This window comes from Neovison vison, chromosome 12, assembly GCF_020171115.1.
Source record: "Neovison vison isolate M4711 chromosome 12, ASM_NN_V1, whole genome shotgun sequence".
NCBI classification, from domain to species: Eukaryota; Metazoa; Chordata; class Mammalia; order Carnivora; family Mustelidae; genus Neogale; species Neogale vison.
In genome coordinates this window covers 104,034,809-104,049,631 of record NC_058102.1, presented here as the reverse complement: position 1 = coordinate 104,049,631, position 14,823 = coordinate 104,034,809, and the positions used below count along the sequence as shown (strand labels likewise).

The following is a 14,823-nucleotide window of genomic DNA, read 5'->3' as shown; positions in this document are numbered from 1 at the left end:
TTCTGTAAGATTTTGAATTTTTGAGTTGAGACTATTTATTGGCTTCATATAGGATCCATCTTGATGGACATTTCTTATGTACCTGGACCTGAAAAGTGTATTTTTCTATAGTTGTCGGGTTTAGTGTCCTAAAAATGTAAGTTCTGCAAAGTTCATTAATAGTGTTTCTCAGGGGCACCTGGGTGGCTCAGTGGGTTGGGCCTCTGCCTTCAGCTCAGGTCATGATCTCAGGGTCCTTGGATCGAGCCCTACATCAGACTCTCTGCTCAATAGGGAGCCTGCTTCCCTTCCTCTCTCTCTGCCTGCCTCTCTGCCCACTTGTGATCTCTGTTTGTCAAATAAATAAAGTGTTTCTCAGATATTTCTATCCTTACTGATTTCCTTTTTAAAATATTTTATTTATTTAAGAGAGAGAGAGAGAGAGAGCACAAGCAGGGGAAGCATCAGAGGAAGAGGGAGAAGCCAGCTCCCTGACAAGCAGGGAGCCTGACATGGGGCTCGATCCCAGGGGAGACACTTAACAGACTGAGCCACCCAGCCGTCCCACTATTTATTCTTTCCTTTCCAATCTACTTTAAAGGTTGTTTAATAATTTTTTTCTTTCCAGATATTGTTCTTTTTCAAGTATAGATTTTTAAAACATTTCCTGAGATTCCTGATCTGTTTATTCTTTGCTGTCATACTTTCCTTTAAAACCTCACATGTATTTATAATAGCTGCTTTAAAGTTCTTGCCTGCTAATTACAACATCTGGGTTGGTTTCTAGGGATTGCATTTTCTCTTGACGTGGGGCCATTTTCCCCTTTTTCTCACAGGGTGTGTGTGATACTATGTTTGGAGTCTGGTTTATGTCATCTTCCTTTAAATGGCATTGAGTTTGTTCTGAAAGACCGTTAAATCAGCGGCAGAGCATTGTGGCCTTGTCAGGCATGGTGTGATTCCCTGTTACAGCAGGTCTGTTTCAGTTTCAAATTTAGTTTTTGGGACGTGTCCTCTTAGGGGCCTATTCTAAAGATGTGGCCTTTCAATGTCTCAGTTAAATGTTGATATGCTCAGTGAGCCCCTTCACCCTGGCCTCATTGGACCTCTGATAGTTCTCAGCATTTTTATGGCCTCTGGTGTCACTCCCTGCTCATCTCCCAGTTCTGTAGCAGAAGGTCTTTGTAGGGTCTTGCTGAATTTTGCCCTGTGCAGGTGCAACCCAGTCCTTGGCCAGAGGCCTGCAGTGAACGCGCAGACCGTGACTGCTCCCTTCTGCGTAGCTCTCCTTCCAGCGCCCCTGCCCCCATGAAGCCAGCTGCTTTCTCAGAGCAGGGCAGTTGCCGCCCCTGCCTGGGCTCCGTCTCCTCCGTGTTGTGAGGACAAGAGAGGTGATCATGGTGACTTGCTGTTTTTCTCCCAAAGATGATAGTCTGGAAACAATTGCCTCATCTATTTTGTTTTCTAGCAGTTTGGGCAGATGGCACATCTGGTACCAGTTCTGTCTTATGGCCGGAAGTTAGGCAGTAAGTTAGTTAGTATGTGTGCAAGTTATGCACAAACAGTAAGTATTTATACAAATACGTGTAAGGGCTGTAATGCTATCTTTATCCCACCAGGATTTATAACTGTACAGACAAGATAAAGATTGGGCTTTAAATACTGGGTGTCCTGCCTATGGTTAGATCTCTGAAGCTTCTAGCAGCCAGATTGCACAATGTATCATAAAAGTGGGATGTACACATTTTTCTTCACTTACCTTCTCCCACTCTCACCCCACTAACTGTGTTGTGTTAAAAAAGTTATAAATTTTCCTCTCTTCAGCGAGAACTTTCATGGACGGAGAAAAGAACTCTTCCAGGTCTGTGGAGGGGCAATGTTTATAGGACATCTTTTCTCTACAGTGTTTAATTCTCCTTCTGTAATGGAAGGAAGACCTATTTATTCCAAAATGGTTACTTTGGCACTGTTCTATTTGGGCCAGAAATAAAACAGAATCACTTATCCCTTCCTGCTTTTTATTTCAGAAATACTGTGGAGGGATGAACCTTATAAGCAGAGGCGATGTTAAAAAACAAAAACAGGAGAAATTTTAAAACAATAATCTGCCTTTGGAAAGTCTTAACGTTTTATGTGATTAAAGAAATAAGGCATTTGATCTCTAGTCCTGTATTTGTCCTGATTCCTGTCCCTCACCCTTCTCTGTGTTGCAGAGGACTTGGTATTCAGACTCTTGGATGCAGTCAGAAGACAGTCTGGGGTTGTCAGAAGATCATTCCAAGGCAGGTTAAAATAGCAAACATTGCACTAAATTCTTTTCCATTTGTTAGGGAAAGAGGCTAGGCTGTGAAAACTAACTGTAGTCTTGAGCTGATGTAAATTTGAATACAAATGTGTATTTGTATGTAATTGTGATGTAAAGGCCTCCTGGGCATCTTTGCTTCCTGTGTTTGGGGAGTTGTCAGGTAGAGATTAAAGAACGAATTCTAGGGGCACCAGCTTCAGAAAGAGAAGTGGGTTCATTATCTTGGTGTCCTGCTACAAGGTCTCATAGGGCAGTAACACTGTCTGTGTCCAGTACATCGCAAATGATTCACTGGGACATTGACGTGGTTCACTCTGTGGGTATTTGCCAAATACAAAATTCTCTCCTTAAAACACTTCTGAACTCGAGTGATCAGAAATTCAGTGTTGATAAAAAATTTTCCTTGCTTTCAGTATGCTGTCAATCAAAATTGCTGAGTCCATTTATGAATGACAAAGACTGACTTTTAAAATTCTGACACTCTATTTGAATTCAGTATTGTGGTCTCTGGATTTTCACAATGCTGCCCTCCCATAATCCCTTTCGTTATCATATTCTGACATGATTTCACCTAGTAATACAGAAAGGAAAAAGCTAACAGAAGCTGAGATAAATTTTATTTTTCTTTCAAACAGAAGAAAGATAAAAGGTGGGGTTACACTTTTATAAATATCTATAAATATTGAGCGATAAGCAAATTTTCCAAATAAATAAATAAATATTGCCACATGCTAAGGAACGTAGGAAATTGTGGGGACCACCCCGGCTCTGGCAAAGGAAGAACCCCTAATAAATGGTATTGCGTGTATAAGATTATGACCAGTTTTCTGCCAAAGTCCTTTCCGGGATTTTTATGTCTAGTTATCAGTATGGGGGAGCTTCCAAAAGCTTATAAACAGTGTAATATCTCTAGCAGGAAATGAAAACTATGAAGAAAATATTTGCCATGCACTGCTATATGGGAGCATACACAGTTTTAGTGTTTCAGAATAGGAACCAGTCCTTAAAGTTCAGTTTAAAACCATCAAATGAAAACAGTTGTCCAATATTTCAGAAGTAAAAAGAACAGATTTGTTTCTAAGGCTGGGTGCATGATGGCAGTGGGAAAAAGCAAGGTGATGCTTAGAAGCTGTTGCTAGCTAGCATTCTGCTCTGTGGGTGGCCATCTAACAGAGGTAGGAACATGGGACCCCCCCCTCCCCTCCATAGGAAGACTCTGAGTCAGGTGGTAAGGCTAGGTAGAGGGAGGCTGAGCATCAGGCCCACCTGGCTGGTGCCTCAGCTGTTGGGTAAGTGAGGTTTGGTTTTCACGGGACCAAAAACTGTCTTCATGTAATGACCCCAGAATTTGCAAGTGGCCAAGACCGGAACATGTCAGCCCAGGAGGGTTTACCTCTGGAGCCAGGGCTGGAGAGCGATAAGCAGAGCATAGAGAAGAACTGACAGTGTTGTCTTTGGGTAACTCCTACATTTTGGTCCCCTGATTATTGGGGATTATTATCTTTTCCCTGAGTCCTTGATGCCACTTCACTTCCACAGAAAACAGAACCCAAGAGCAATCCCATTGTCATTGCAAGACTCCCTCCCTGTGTCAGTTTGGTAGTTAATCCTGCATGCAATACTACTCAGCTGGGAAGTAGGCTTCATAAATGCCTCAGAGGGGAATTTGAATTTATTTCCATTTAAAAATTTATTTAAAAAAAAAAAATTCCATTTCCTAGCAGGGGAGATTTTCATGAGCCAATGCCAAAGCTCTTCCCCTGGCCAAATTCACTAAAGCCCAAGATGGGACCCATAGACAGGGTTATATCACGGGCTGCTTGGGAGCAGGCAGGGTCCTTCTCGTCCCTCTGGCTACATAGAAGGGGAGAGAGCCTGGCAAGGGGGGCCCACTCCACAGGGAGGTTGGATTTTCTAGCTTGATTTCTTGCCTCGGTCGTCCCAGCATTCTAGTTCTCTTTTGCGAGCCTACTACCCATCTTTCTGACAGCTCTTCTCCAGAGATGCTCAAGGAAGAGAAAAGCCTTGAGGTTAGGATTTTACCAGTTTGCCCAGGTCAGCTGTTAATGGCCTAGTCAAGGTTGCAGACTCAAATGCCAACAGGGTCGGTCGGGGCTGGTGCAGCAAACGTCAGGAGCAGTGGAGATGCTCCTGGCCTGGGCTCCTCCCTTCACCTTTGAGGTGCTGAGCTCACTAAGCCTGTGCTTGGGTTTTAATGCTGGACTGATGGAAAGGAGAGGCATAGGGAAGAGGAACGGCCGGGGTGTTAGGGGGGTGGGAATCCCTCTCTCCTTCACGAAGACGAAACTTCTAGTTTTATCTTTCTGGGCTTCAGAGTCTGGACAGTGGCATAGGCGGGGTGGGGAAGGCGGTGAAATGAAACCGCCATGACTCAGGCCTTAAAGGTACATTCTCGGGGGACCTCCTGGTGCTAACTGCCCGCTCCACCCCCACCTTCCCTTTCCCTGCACTGCGGAGGGCGCGGGTCCCCCTGAAGACAGTTTGGTTTTCTGAAAGGCAGCTGGGAAAGGATTCCTTTCTGGTTTCCCTAGATGAACTTGGGGAAGGGGCGGCACCTGTCCACGCCCATCCCCCCCGCGTGCACGTTCACCCGGTTGCCTCTGAGCACCCCTAACGGGTCGCTGGCCACCACACTGTTGTCCTCGGCGCTCGGGAGCTCCTGGGAGCAGGAGGCCGGAGCGGGGGTCATGCGGGGCCGGGGCTTCAGCACGTTCAGCGGGTCGTGCTCCATGTCCTCGGCGCTGCGCGTGTGCCGCCGCGGCCTGGGGGTGTTGAAGTGGATGAGGGGGATCTCGTTCCTGCGGGACAGGAACTGGGAGTAGGGCGGCGGGTTGGTGCCCGGCAGGAAGGCCCTCTTGGCTTGGCCCAGGCTGACGAGGAAGCGGTGCTGTGGGGAGTGGTACACGTCGTAGCCGTTTTCCAGTGTCCGCTGCCGGAACCTGCAGCTCTCGGGGCTGAAGAGGTGCTGAAAGGGAAGGCGGTGGGGTGAGCGCCCCGCAGACCCCGGGCCTCGTGCTCCGCCCCCGGACCGCACCAACCCCTCCGGGGTGGGGTGCTGGGCCTGGCTTAGCCCTCCCTCCGGGGCTCCATTAGGGGGCCGTCCTTAACCCCTCGCTCCCTTCTGCGGGGGCGGGCGGGGATCTGGCCTGCGCTTTCCAGCTTTCCAGTTGCCCCAGCAGGCAGCACGGCTGGGAATTGCAGGGAGAGGCAGCAGCGTCCCCTACAGCCCCCGAGCCCGGGGCCCTGCCGCCCTGCACCCGCTGGCTTGGCTCTGGGCTGGCCACCGCAGGCAGCCCTTTGTCCAGCTTGTGGAGGGACGGCCAGCTTCAGTACAACCCGGGCCCTCCTGCCTCTGCCTTTGGCTGGAAGTTGGCTTGGGTCTGTCTCCTTGCCTGGAGAAAGGAGATGGGATGAGATTTGTAGGGTCAGACATAACAGAGGGTACTCACACTCAGAGATAATGTCCTTTGGGATTTGGGGCTGGGAACTCTGGCAACAGAAGACTAGGTTTGAACCTTCACTCTGCCACTAACTAGTACTGGGTTTTACCGAAAGCCTTCGCATGTTGTTTCCGTTAATCCTCAAACTCCACGGAGTGTTTTTACAGATGAGGACTATCTATATGCTAAATGTGGTCCAGAGAGATTTTAATTGAATGCCTATATTGTTCCACAAAGAGTTGTCTCCTTGTGGCCAGATACTGTAGTGGGTGCTGGGACACGGCAGCAAGCCAAGCAGGAAGTCATTGCTGTCATGGTATTTCTAGTGGGCCTGTCTGGTGAGAAGAGGTTCCTGAGATGAGCAGTCCTCCTACTGTATGACCTCAAAATCCTTTGGAATATGCCTACAACCTGTGGTTTGGGAAATCCTATGCTTACCAATCTGAATGACCAGCGACCACAGTTAAGGCAGAGATCATTCATGAGAGGTCTTCATTTTTTCCTATTTTTTTTTTAACGATTTTATTTGTTTATTTGACAGAGAAAGAGGGAATGAGCACAGCAGGAGTGTGGTGGCAGGCAGAGGGAGAGGGAGAAGCAGACTCCCTGCTGAACAAGGAACCAGATGAGGGACTCGATCCCAGGACTCTGGGATCATGATCTGAGCCAAAGGCAAGTCCCCAACTGACTGAGCCACCCAGGTGTCCCCATGACAGATCTTTAACTGGAGGGAGATCCCAATTTACTTCTTCCAGGTGAGGAAACTGATGTGGAGAAAAGTGAGGGAACCAGCCTGAGGTCAAGAAGGTGTAGTAAAAGAATCAGGAAGACACGCATGGCTTCTCACTAGAGGACCCACGTATAAGGTGCTGTGTAGATGCGTTGATGGGTGCCCGTAGGCGATCAGACTAGAGGCTATGAGAACCAGAACTCCAGAACCAGACTAGCTGGGGTTCAAGCCCCAGCTGCATAAACCTGAACATCTACTACTTAGATTGACTAAATCTCTCCATAAAAACATCACCAAGCACGCCAGTGCTTTCTAAGATTTTATGTTCTGGGGAAGAAACAGATTATCTTTAAATGGTGGCCAGCCCAAAAAAGAAACTCACAGATCCAAAGATGTTGCCTCGGAAGTCCATACACAGGTACCGCCTGCTCATCACACCTGTGATCACCACAAAGCCAGCATCCTCTGATCTGATCATCAGGGCACCTATGGAGGAAATCATCGAGGTCAAAACCTAGCTGCATGTCCCTTTCCTAACTTTGAGCCCTTCCTGAAAACGCACCTGCCTGAAACCTTCCTGGGTGGATTCTCAGAGTGCTGATTTCACTTCACCCTCCCTTGTCCTTACTTGTTCAGCTTCATTTCTTCTGATTCCCCCCTTGCAAACTCCCACACCCCCCGCCCCCCATTTGCCCCTTACTTCCACCTCATGTCTGTACGGAGCACTCTGAACTCCCAGCATTCTCTCCTCCGTGCCGGACACATGTTTCCCTCTCCCCTGTTCTGTCTCTACTTCCCCCATTGCCCGGCTAATGCCTCTTCATGTCTGTGGCTGTCATCACGCTCTCAGAAGCCTACTGGGCTTTTGGGATTTTTAAATCAACACCGAGATGTCCTTCAAGGATCCGGCTTGTAAATAAAGCCTGACATTCACTCAGGGATCTGCACGGTAGTCCGTGATCCCTCACCCAACACCTGTTATGAATCCAGAACTGCGAGAGAATTGATCTCCCCCTCCCTTCTCTGCTTATTGAAGTCTCTCATCCTTCCAGGCCAGGCTCAGATGTCACTTGCTATGAAGAATTTCCGAATCTCCCTATTCAGAATGAATGCCCTCACCTGCATTACAGAGTGTATGTCATTCACCCGACCTTGACCAAGTTCAGGTTATCTAGGGCCTCCCCTAGAGTGAGCTCCCTGGGAGGAGAGGGCTTATTTCTCTGTGTCTATTAGATACTACGGATGCACAGAATTTCTTCTTGGATCTTTACTGCTACTCTCTGTCCTCTTCTTGCTTGGCGGTGTCCACTCCAGGGCAGTCCCTCATGGTCTTTCAGTGTCCCCACTCAACAGCCAGTCTCCAAGAAGGGCCTAAACCCCACACATACCGCCCACACTTTAAATAATCAGTAGCTGCCTGCCCTCACGTAATTGTAAAATTGCAATGCGTTGTACCAAGGACCAGTTAAAGTCTAAAGCTGTTTTGTGGCAAGAGTATCATTCAGCAAGAGTTCCACTCCAAATGCTGCTTAATTACCTGACATTTTCTGCTAAAAATCATTTAAGTCTTTAAAGTCACTTGCATTTACTTACCACAGACTTTCCATATGCATCTCCTTTGGCCTCACAACCCCCCGGCAGCTGTTAGAACTTCTATTTTAGAAATGTAGTATGGAGAGGTTGAAAATGCCCTGGATCTGTGCTCAGGAAGTAGGATGACTTACACCTGGGCCTCCCCCCTTTCCCTGAGTAGCTCAACTCTGAGGAGAGTAGCAGACAACACTTAGACACCAGCTGAGGATAGAGCTTCGTTTGGACTAAAATTGGAATGATTTGGGACAGAGGGAATGAGGGCGGGAGCAAGCCCAGAAAGACAAGAAAGCAAGAAGACCAAGGAGAAACATTAATTTGTTCCCACGTTTGGCTAAGGGTCAGCCTTGAGGGAGGCTTCTGGAAGTGGGGTGGGGTATAGGAGGTGCAGAGGTTATTTAAATTGCCCCATGATGAGGTCTGCCTACGGGTCTCAAATATATAGCTAATCCTAGGACAAACCTGAGAGAAACAAAGAAATGTGTAAAAATAAGTTTCTGTCCTGATGAATTTTCAGCCTAACTGGGAAAAAAATTACACATAGTCACTGGTTTTGAGTGGTTGCACTTAGGTACTTTACAGATTTTAAATTCTCAAAACAACTGTGATCTGGTTAGTCTTATTAGTATTAACATGGGTGGCAGCCGCATCCCCATTTATGTGCAGAGGGAACAAAGACGGGATTTAAAGTCAGGACAGCCACTCTTAACATGCTCTTCCTACAACCCAGCAATCACCTCCCACAGAAACCATCCCCAGCCTGAGGAGACAAAACCTAGTGCCAAGATCCGTGGCGCAACCTGGGAGAACCCCAAGTCCCACTGCCCCTGAGAGGGTCAGGGAAGGGGCACTGAGCCAGGAACCAGGGCACGTGGACTCTGGTCCCAGTTATGCCACTTCCTAACTCAGTAGCCTTGGACAAGTCATTGTTCCAGCCTCGGGTTCCTCAGCTGCGTAAAGAGGGTGATAGTAACTGGCCTGCCGACTTTACAGGGCTCTGATCAGAAAGGAACGCAATGGTGGTTGGAAAAGTACTTTTCTCAAGGAGCACGGAGCAAATGGAAGGCATTAGGTAGCACGCGCTGGCCTGCCACTTACGGCAAGCCCAGACTTCAGCAGCCACGCGGGCCTGGTGCTCAGGGTCAGCGTGGGCCGTGTGCGAGCCACGTGCGCTCCTGGGCTCTGGGGCCGGTCCCAGTAGCAAACAGCCTGGAGGGGACCCTTGAGCAGCTGCTACAGATGAGGCACAGTCTTGAGTCAAACCAATAGGAACCAATGAGAAAGTGCAGACAAGGGAAGAGACAGGTGGCCTTCCCTTTGCCTGTGCGGAAGGCGTGTTTTCACGGGCCGGGGCGGTTCTAGGGCAGAATCTGGCAGGAGGAAGGCACGACAGCCTGTTGCAGCCAGGTGGGCCTAATGGACGGGCCTGTGATCCCAAAAGAAGCATGGGCTTGGGGTCAAGGTGTCCTCTAGCTGACCTTAGCCAGTGTAGTTCCTTAACCTTTGTTTTTCAGAGGTAGTGGGATTGTTGACCTCGTTTGGTCATCTTGAGGGTGTAACGAGATAATGTTTTTCTCCACAATAAAAACACTTTCTAAAATGTTAGTAATTTTATTATTGCCACTTGCCTCCACTCTGCTCTAGAAGTGGGAAATTATTGGAGCACCTGGGTGGCTCAGTTGGTTGACCGTCCAACTCTTGATTTGGGTTCAGGTCATGATCTCAGGATCCTGGGATTTGTGGCCAGCAGAGGGTTCTCTCCCTTTCCCTCTTCTTCTGCTTCTCCCCTTATGCTCTCTCTCTATCAAATAAATAATAAATCTTTAAAAAAAAATAGTAGGGGCACCTGGGTGGCTCAGTGGGTTAAAGCCTCTGCCTTCGACTCAGGTCATGATCCCAGGGTCCTGGGATCGAGCCCCACATCGGGCTCTCTGCTCCGCAGGGAGCTTGCTTCCTCCTCTCTCTCTGCCTGCCTCTCTGACTACTTGTGATCTCTGTCTGTCCAATAAATAAATAAAATCTTAAAAAAAAAAAAAGAATTTACCAAAAAAAAAAAAAAATAGACAATGATTGGCTCTGTTCTATTCTCATGCTGGTAAATGATGATGGTGGATGTAAAGTGCTTCGAGCTCCTGGAAAGAAAGATACTATTTTGCAAGATTAAAGAGCCCCAGGATAATTCAGCTTCAAGTAGAGAGAGCACCAGTGGGGATAATGGAAGAAGGAAAAATATCAGGATCTTGGACATGGTATTAACCACAGGTAATAGGCATCTCTTCTGCTGTTTTCAACGAAACGGGGATGGTGGGGAGTGGGTGGGTGACCTTCTTCATTAGCAGGATCAGAGACACAGATATCAGAGAGGCTCTCTGACATCAGTGCTGTGAGCCCCAAAGGAGGTTATAGAATCTTACAGGCAGGTAATTTCACAACAACTGACAAGCCAAAGATGGGTTGGGCACTCAGCTATTAATCAAGAATTGCCTAAAGCACAATGATCAAATGAACCATATTTCACCAGCAAGGTATAATTAATTAGGAGGGATAGAACACCACACACCCTCCATCAGTGTAAGCATATCCTCCACCAGTCTGTGAATGACATGTGCTACTTATCTGCACGCCTCAGTGTTTCCTTTTTCCGTTTTTGCTAACTTTGGCCTTCGTATATACAGTTATTTGGGTAATGACACAATGACTGATTTGAATAGTATAAAGGTTTATGTAAAGTAGGAGGGGCGCCTGGGTGGCTCAGTGGGTTAAAGCCTCTGCCTTCAGCTCAGGTCATGATCCCAGGGTCCTGGGATCGAGCCCCACGTCGGGCTCTCTGCTCCATAGGGAGCCTGCTTCCTCCTCTCTCTCTGCCTGCCTCTCTGCCTACTTGTGATCTCTGTCTGTCAAATAAATAAATAAAATCTTTATAAAAAAAATAAAAAAATAAAGTAGGAGGAGTAAGTCTCCTTCCCCTCAGCAGGACCCCCCAACCCGAGTTGCCCTCTGCTGGTTTGTGTTGATTTCTAGAGACATAAAGCTTGGCTATTGTCTATATCTGACAAAATAAAATCATTCCTAACCAAAAAAAAAAAAAAAGGTCTGAAATAATCTCCCTTCGTTTTGCTTCTTCTCAATCACTTTAATTCACTCCCCACTGGATGAGTGCCTCCTCTGAGCCAGATGCCAGTAGATATTTGAGGAAAGGGTTCTCCAGCTCGGGCTGCCGGCTGAAGGCAGAGCGCTCACGCTGCTCCACACACAGCTCACCAGAGCCGTCTCGCACTCTCTCCATCATGCTCAAGGACGGGTCTTTGAGGGTTTCTTTCAGTAAAATCTTTTGTTAAATATCCCTTGAATAAAATGAGCAACACTTTGTATGCACCAAGTGTATCCAGATTTAGTGCAGATTTTTGCCATTAAACTCCAACCTGGTTTCCCAAATGTTGTCTCCCGAACCCTACCACATCCCCTGGAGTTCTGGAAACTGCCTGGTACTTGCCGAGAACTATGGTCCCTCCTCTCATCTTCCGTCATCATCCATTGAGCACTTGAAGGGGTAGGCACGGCTGGCTTTCCCTGCGGATGTATCTTGCTACAGTTTTAGGGACCTTTGATTCCACACAGCAAGGTCACAGAAAATTATCAATATAGTACAACAATAAGGGCAAATCATTAGTCCCATAAGAAGTTTCCTTTAATGAAACAGAGACCGTGATTACTCTGTCATTCCTTCCATTTGCTCTAGGTTGAATCAGCTTGCATTCTTCTGTACCCTCGGCGTAACTTTGACCCATTGTTCTGAAGTAGAAGACCTTGTCTTTTTCCATACTCATCCCCCTCTTACCACAGAATCGCCTGCTCCGAAGGCGCCCTCATTTGAATCGCAGCTAACTGATCACCTGTGGACTGTGATCCAGCTTGTCACAAACCTAAACCTTAGAATCATTCCAGTGGCCTCATATTGCCAAGCAGTTCCCAATTAGCTCAATCTGCCACGGAGTGGAAATTTCAGCTCCACAGAGAGGAATCACCAACGGATAGCAAACTCGGTACCTCTGAAGCCCCCAGGAAACATGCTGGGAGCATGGATGCATGGACGGTTCATGCGCTTGGTCAGACCCATCAAGACGACACACCTGGAAAGTCTGTCTTTAGTACATCTTTCCTGAGAAGTTTTATCAGACCAGAATATTGGAAACTCAGAGCTGGAAAGAGCCCCTGAGTTCATCTATCCCAATCCTAGGTCTGATACAGGAATCTTCTCTTTAACCTCCATTGTTAGCCCTTCCAAAGTTTATGAGCCAAACTCAGTGTCAATGACCTATCTGGTTTGTCCCCCTCTCAGCTTCCTTGCCTTTCTTTCTGTACATTTTTGGACTCTTTGGATAGGACAAAGTGAGAGTGGCTGCTATTGTGGGAAGAGGGATTATAGTTAAGACAAATTAATCGTGTTGGAAGAAACAAGTAAATGCTAATTAAGAATCTTCTCCCCGGGACTAAGCACACATGTGTGCACGTGCGCACGTGCGTACACACACACACACACACACACACACACAATTGGATTCCAGGCAAGAAGCTAGGAGGCTGGAGTGGCACTGTGGTCTAGCCCAAGGCCTCCCCAGATCCCTTGGAGGTGGGTGGATGGAGGAGCTCTCCATCCTTCCTGGCTGGAAAAAAGCCCCTACCCCCCTACTCCCCCTACTCCCCCTCTCCCCCTACTCCCCCTACTCACTGTAGATGGTCTGGTGGGGTGTACCATCCACACGGCCATCCCTGTGGATCTGCAGGTGGTAGCTGTTCCTGGCAGTGGCCGTGTACAGGTGGGTCAGGCCACCCCAGCTGGAGCTGAGCAGCGGGGAGGCATTGGGATAGGCTCTGACTACCCAGCACAGGACAGAGACCAGCAGCCCAAGGCGGGTCCCTGACATTGCTCTGAATGGCTGGCTGGAGTCTGAAACCTGACACTGCCTGTGCCTCCCAGGCCTTTTCTTCCTCTTCTTTGTGGGTATCTGGCCTGCAGATCCTAGCTGGATTCCCTCCTTTTTTTCCCTCGGACTTTTAAAGGGCAGCCGTGTGACATCAAACAGGAAAAACTCTACTGTCCACATCCTCTGTGTTGTAACCAGCCCGTTGGAAGAGAACGCAGAGCCCTCCAAGGTTCACGGAAGGCACGTCGTTATACGCACGCACACACACACACACACACACCCCCCTCAATTTCATGCCAGCGCTCCAAAAAGTGAATGATGTGTGGGCAAAAGTTATCTACGATTCTGGGTTGTCTGTTGACCTGTCCCACTTCCACCAGGAAATGTGAAGGGAGCCAGAAGTTCTGGAAAAAAAAACAAAAAAACAAACAAAAAAAAAAACAAAAACCAGCTCAGTCCTGCAGTCGACAGACTCCTGTGCAATTAATCTCTCATTGAGTCTACTCATTTTGGTTTTCTCCATCCTTTTAATTTTGATCAGCAACTGTGTATCCGGTGCTTTCTCTATGCACAGCACCAGGTGGGTGTCTTGAAGGTACAGAAATAATACAGGACACCATCAGGCAGAGAGCACCCTCTGAGATCCTTCTTCATGAAGATACAGGAACTGCAAACAGAGTCCAAAAGCCCAAGTTGTCACCTTGGGAAGATTTCAAAATAGGAAGAAAGGAAACCAAACCTTGAGGTCACTGCTGCTCTATGAAATTCTGAGGTTTGAGTTCTCAGTTTTCCTAGTTCGGACTGTGTAAGGGCAACTAAACTGGTATTATGGTGTCTTTAACTGTATGTAGAGTAATTCAGAGACTTTATGGAAATGGGAAGGCAGGTGGCTGAGAACAGGGGATCAGAACCTGGGAAGGTCCCAGGGGCAGAGCAGCAGGCCAGGGTGTCTCACAGTTAGTGTCTCCTGGGTGCCTGGCTCCTGGGGCTGGACACTTCCTTGCAGACCCTGCTTACAGGTGTGCACTCTGGGAAGCTACATTTGATGGGGGGGAGAGTGCCGTTTCTGTAGTCCAATGGGAGCAACTACTGCAACGCATACCAGGAAAATACATACACGAGGACACTGCTCCTCTTCCAATTTTCCGCTCACTGAGTGCGTGCAGGCATCAGGCTAGACGTCACGGTTGCCAGAAGAGAGAGCTAGGTGATCTCTGCTTCAATGAGATCATGAGCTAACAGAGGAGGCAGAAACCATAAGTAACCATTGCACAAAGCACAATGGAATGTACAATCATACGGGCGCAGACAAGAGATGCCGTTTGTTATTCTATATTTGTGCAGGTTTTTAATGGCTTAGAAGACATTTTAAAGGGGCACCTGGGTGGCTCAGTGGGTTAAGCCTCTGCCTTCGGCTTGGGTCATGGTCTCAGGGTCCTGGGATCGAGCCCCGCATCGGGCTCTCCGCTCAGCGGGGAGCCTGCTTTCCCCTCTCTCTCTCTGCCTGCCTCTCTGCCTACTTGTGATCTCTGTCTATCAAATAAATAAATAAAATCTTTAAAAAAAAAAAAACATTTTAAAATGCTAATTTTTACATCTACCAGCTCATCTGAATCTCACTGCAACCCTGTGAGACAGTCCCACTAGACATTATCAATATTTTGATTTTATATATGAAGAAATGGCAATCGTGGATTCATATGTCCAAAGTCACAAAGCAGTTAAGTGGGAGAGCTAGGACAGGGTCTCCTGGTTCCCTAGGTTGCTTCTCCAGTAATAATCACAATGACAACTTAACACTTACTGAGCGCTTACTAAGTACTTTCCTTGTAG

The 14,823-nt window shown here is 47.7% G+C and overlaps 1 protein-coding gene across 1 annotated transcript; it reads right to left on the bottom strand.

Moving 5' to 3' along the window:
- Nucleotides 1-4,832: 4,832 nt before the first annotated feature.
- Nucleotides 4,833-13,044, bottom strand: FGF23 (fibroblast growth factor 23). The gene is made up of 3 exons (XM_044228345.1): nt 12,795-13,044; nt 6,858-6,961; nt 4,833-5,270 (listed from the first exon to the last, which is right to left on the bottom strand). Exons 1-3 carry the CDS (start codon nt 12,988-12,990, stop codon nt 4,833-4,835), a joined length of 738 nt encoding a protein of 245 aa, XP_044084280.1. The 5' UTR covers nt 12,991-13,044.
- Nucleotides 13,045-14,823: the final 1,779 nt, after the last annotated feature.

Bases quoted from the DNA above. Each gene is read 5' to 3' on its own strand.
- FGF23 (XM_044228345.1), bottom strand. From the start codon at position 12,990: ATGTCAGGGACCCGCCTTGGGCTGCTGGTCTCTGTCCTGTGCTGGGTA. The intron at 6,962-12,794 runs GTGAGTAGGGGG...TTTCCTCCATAG, and splicing joins ACCCCACCAGACCATCTACA to GTGCCCTGATGATCAGATCA. The intron at 5,271-6,857 runs GTGAGTTTCTTT...CTTCCCTTTCAG, and splicing joins GAGGCAACATCTTTGGATCT to CACCTCTTCAGCCCCGAGAG.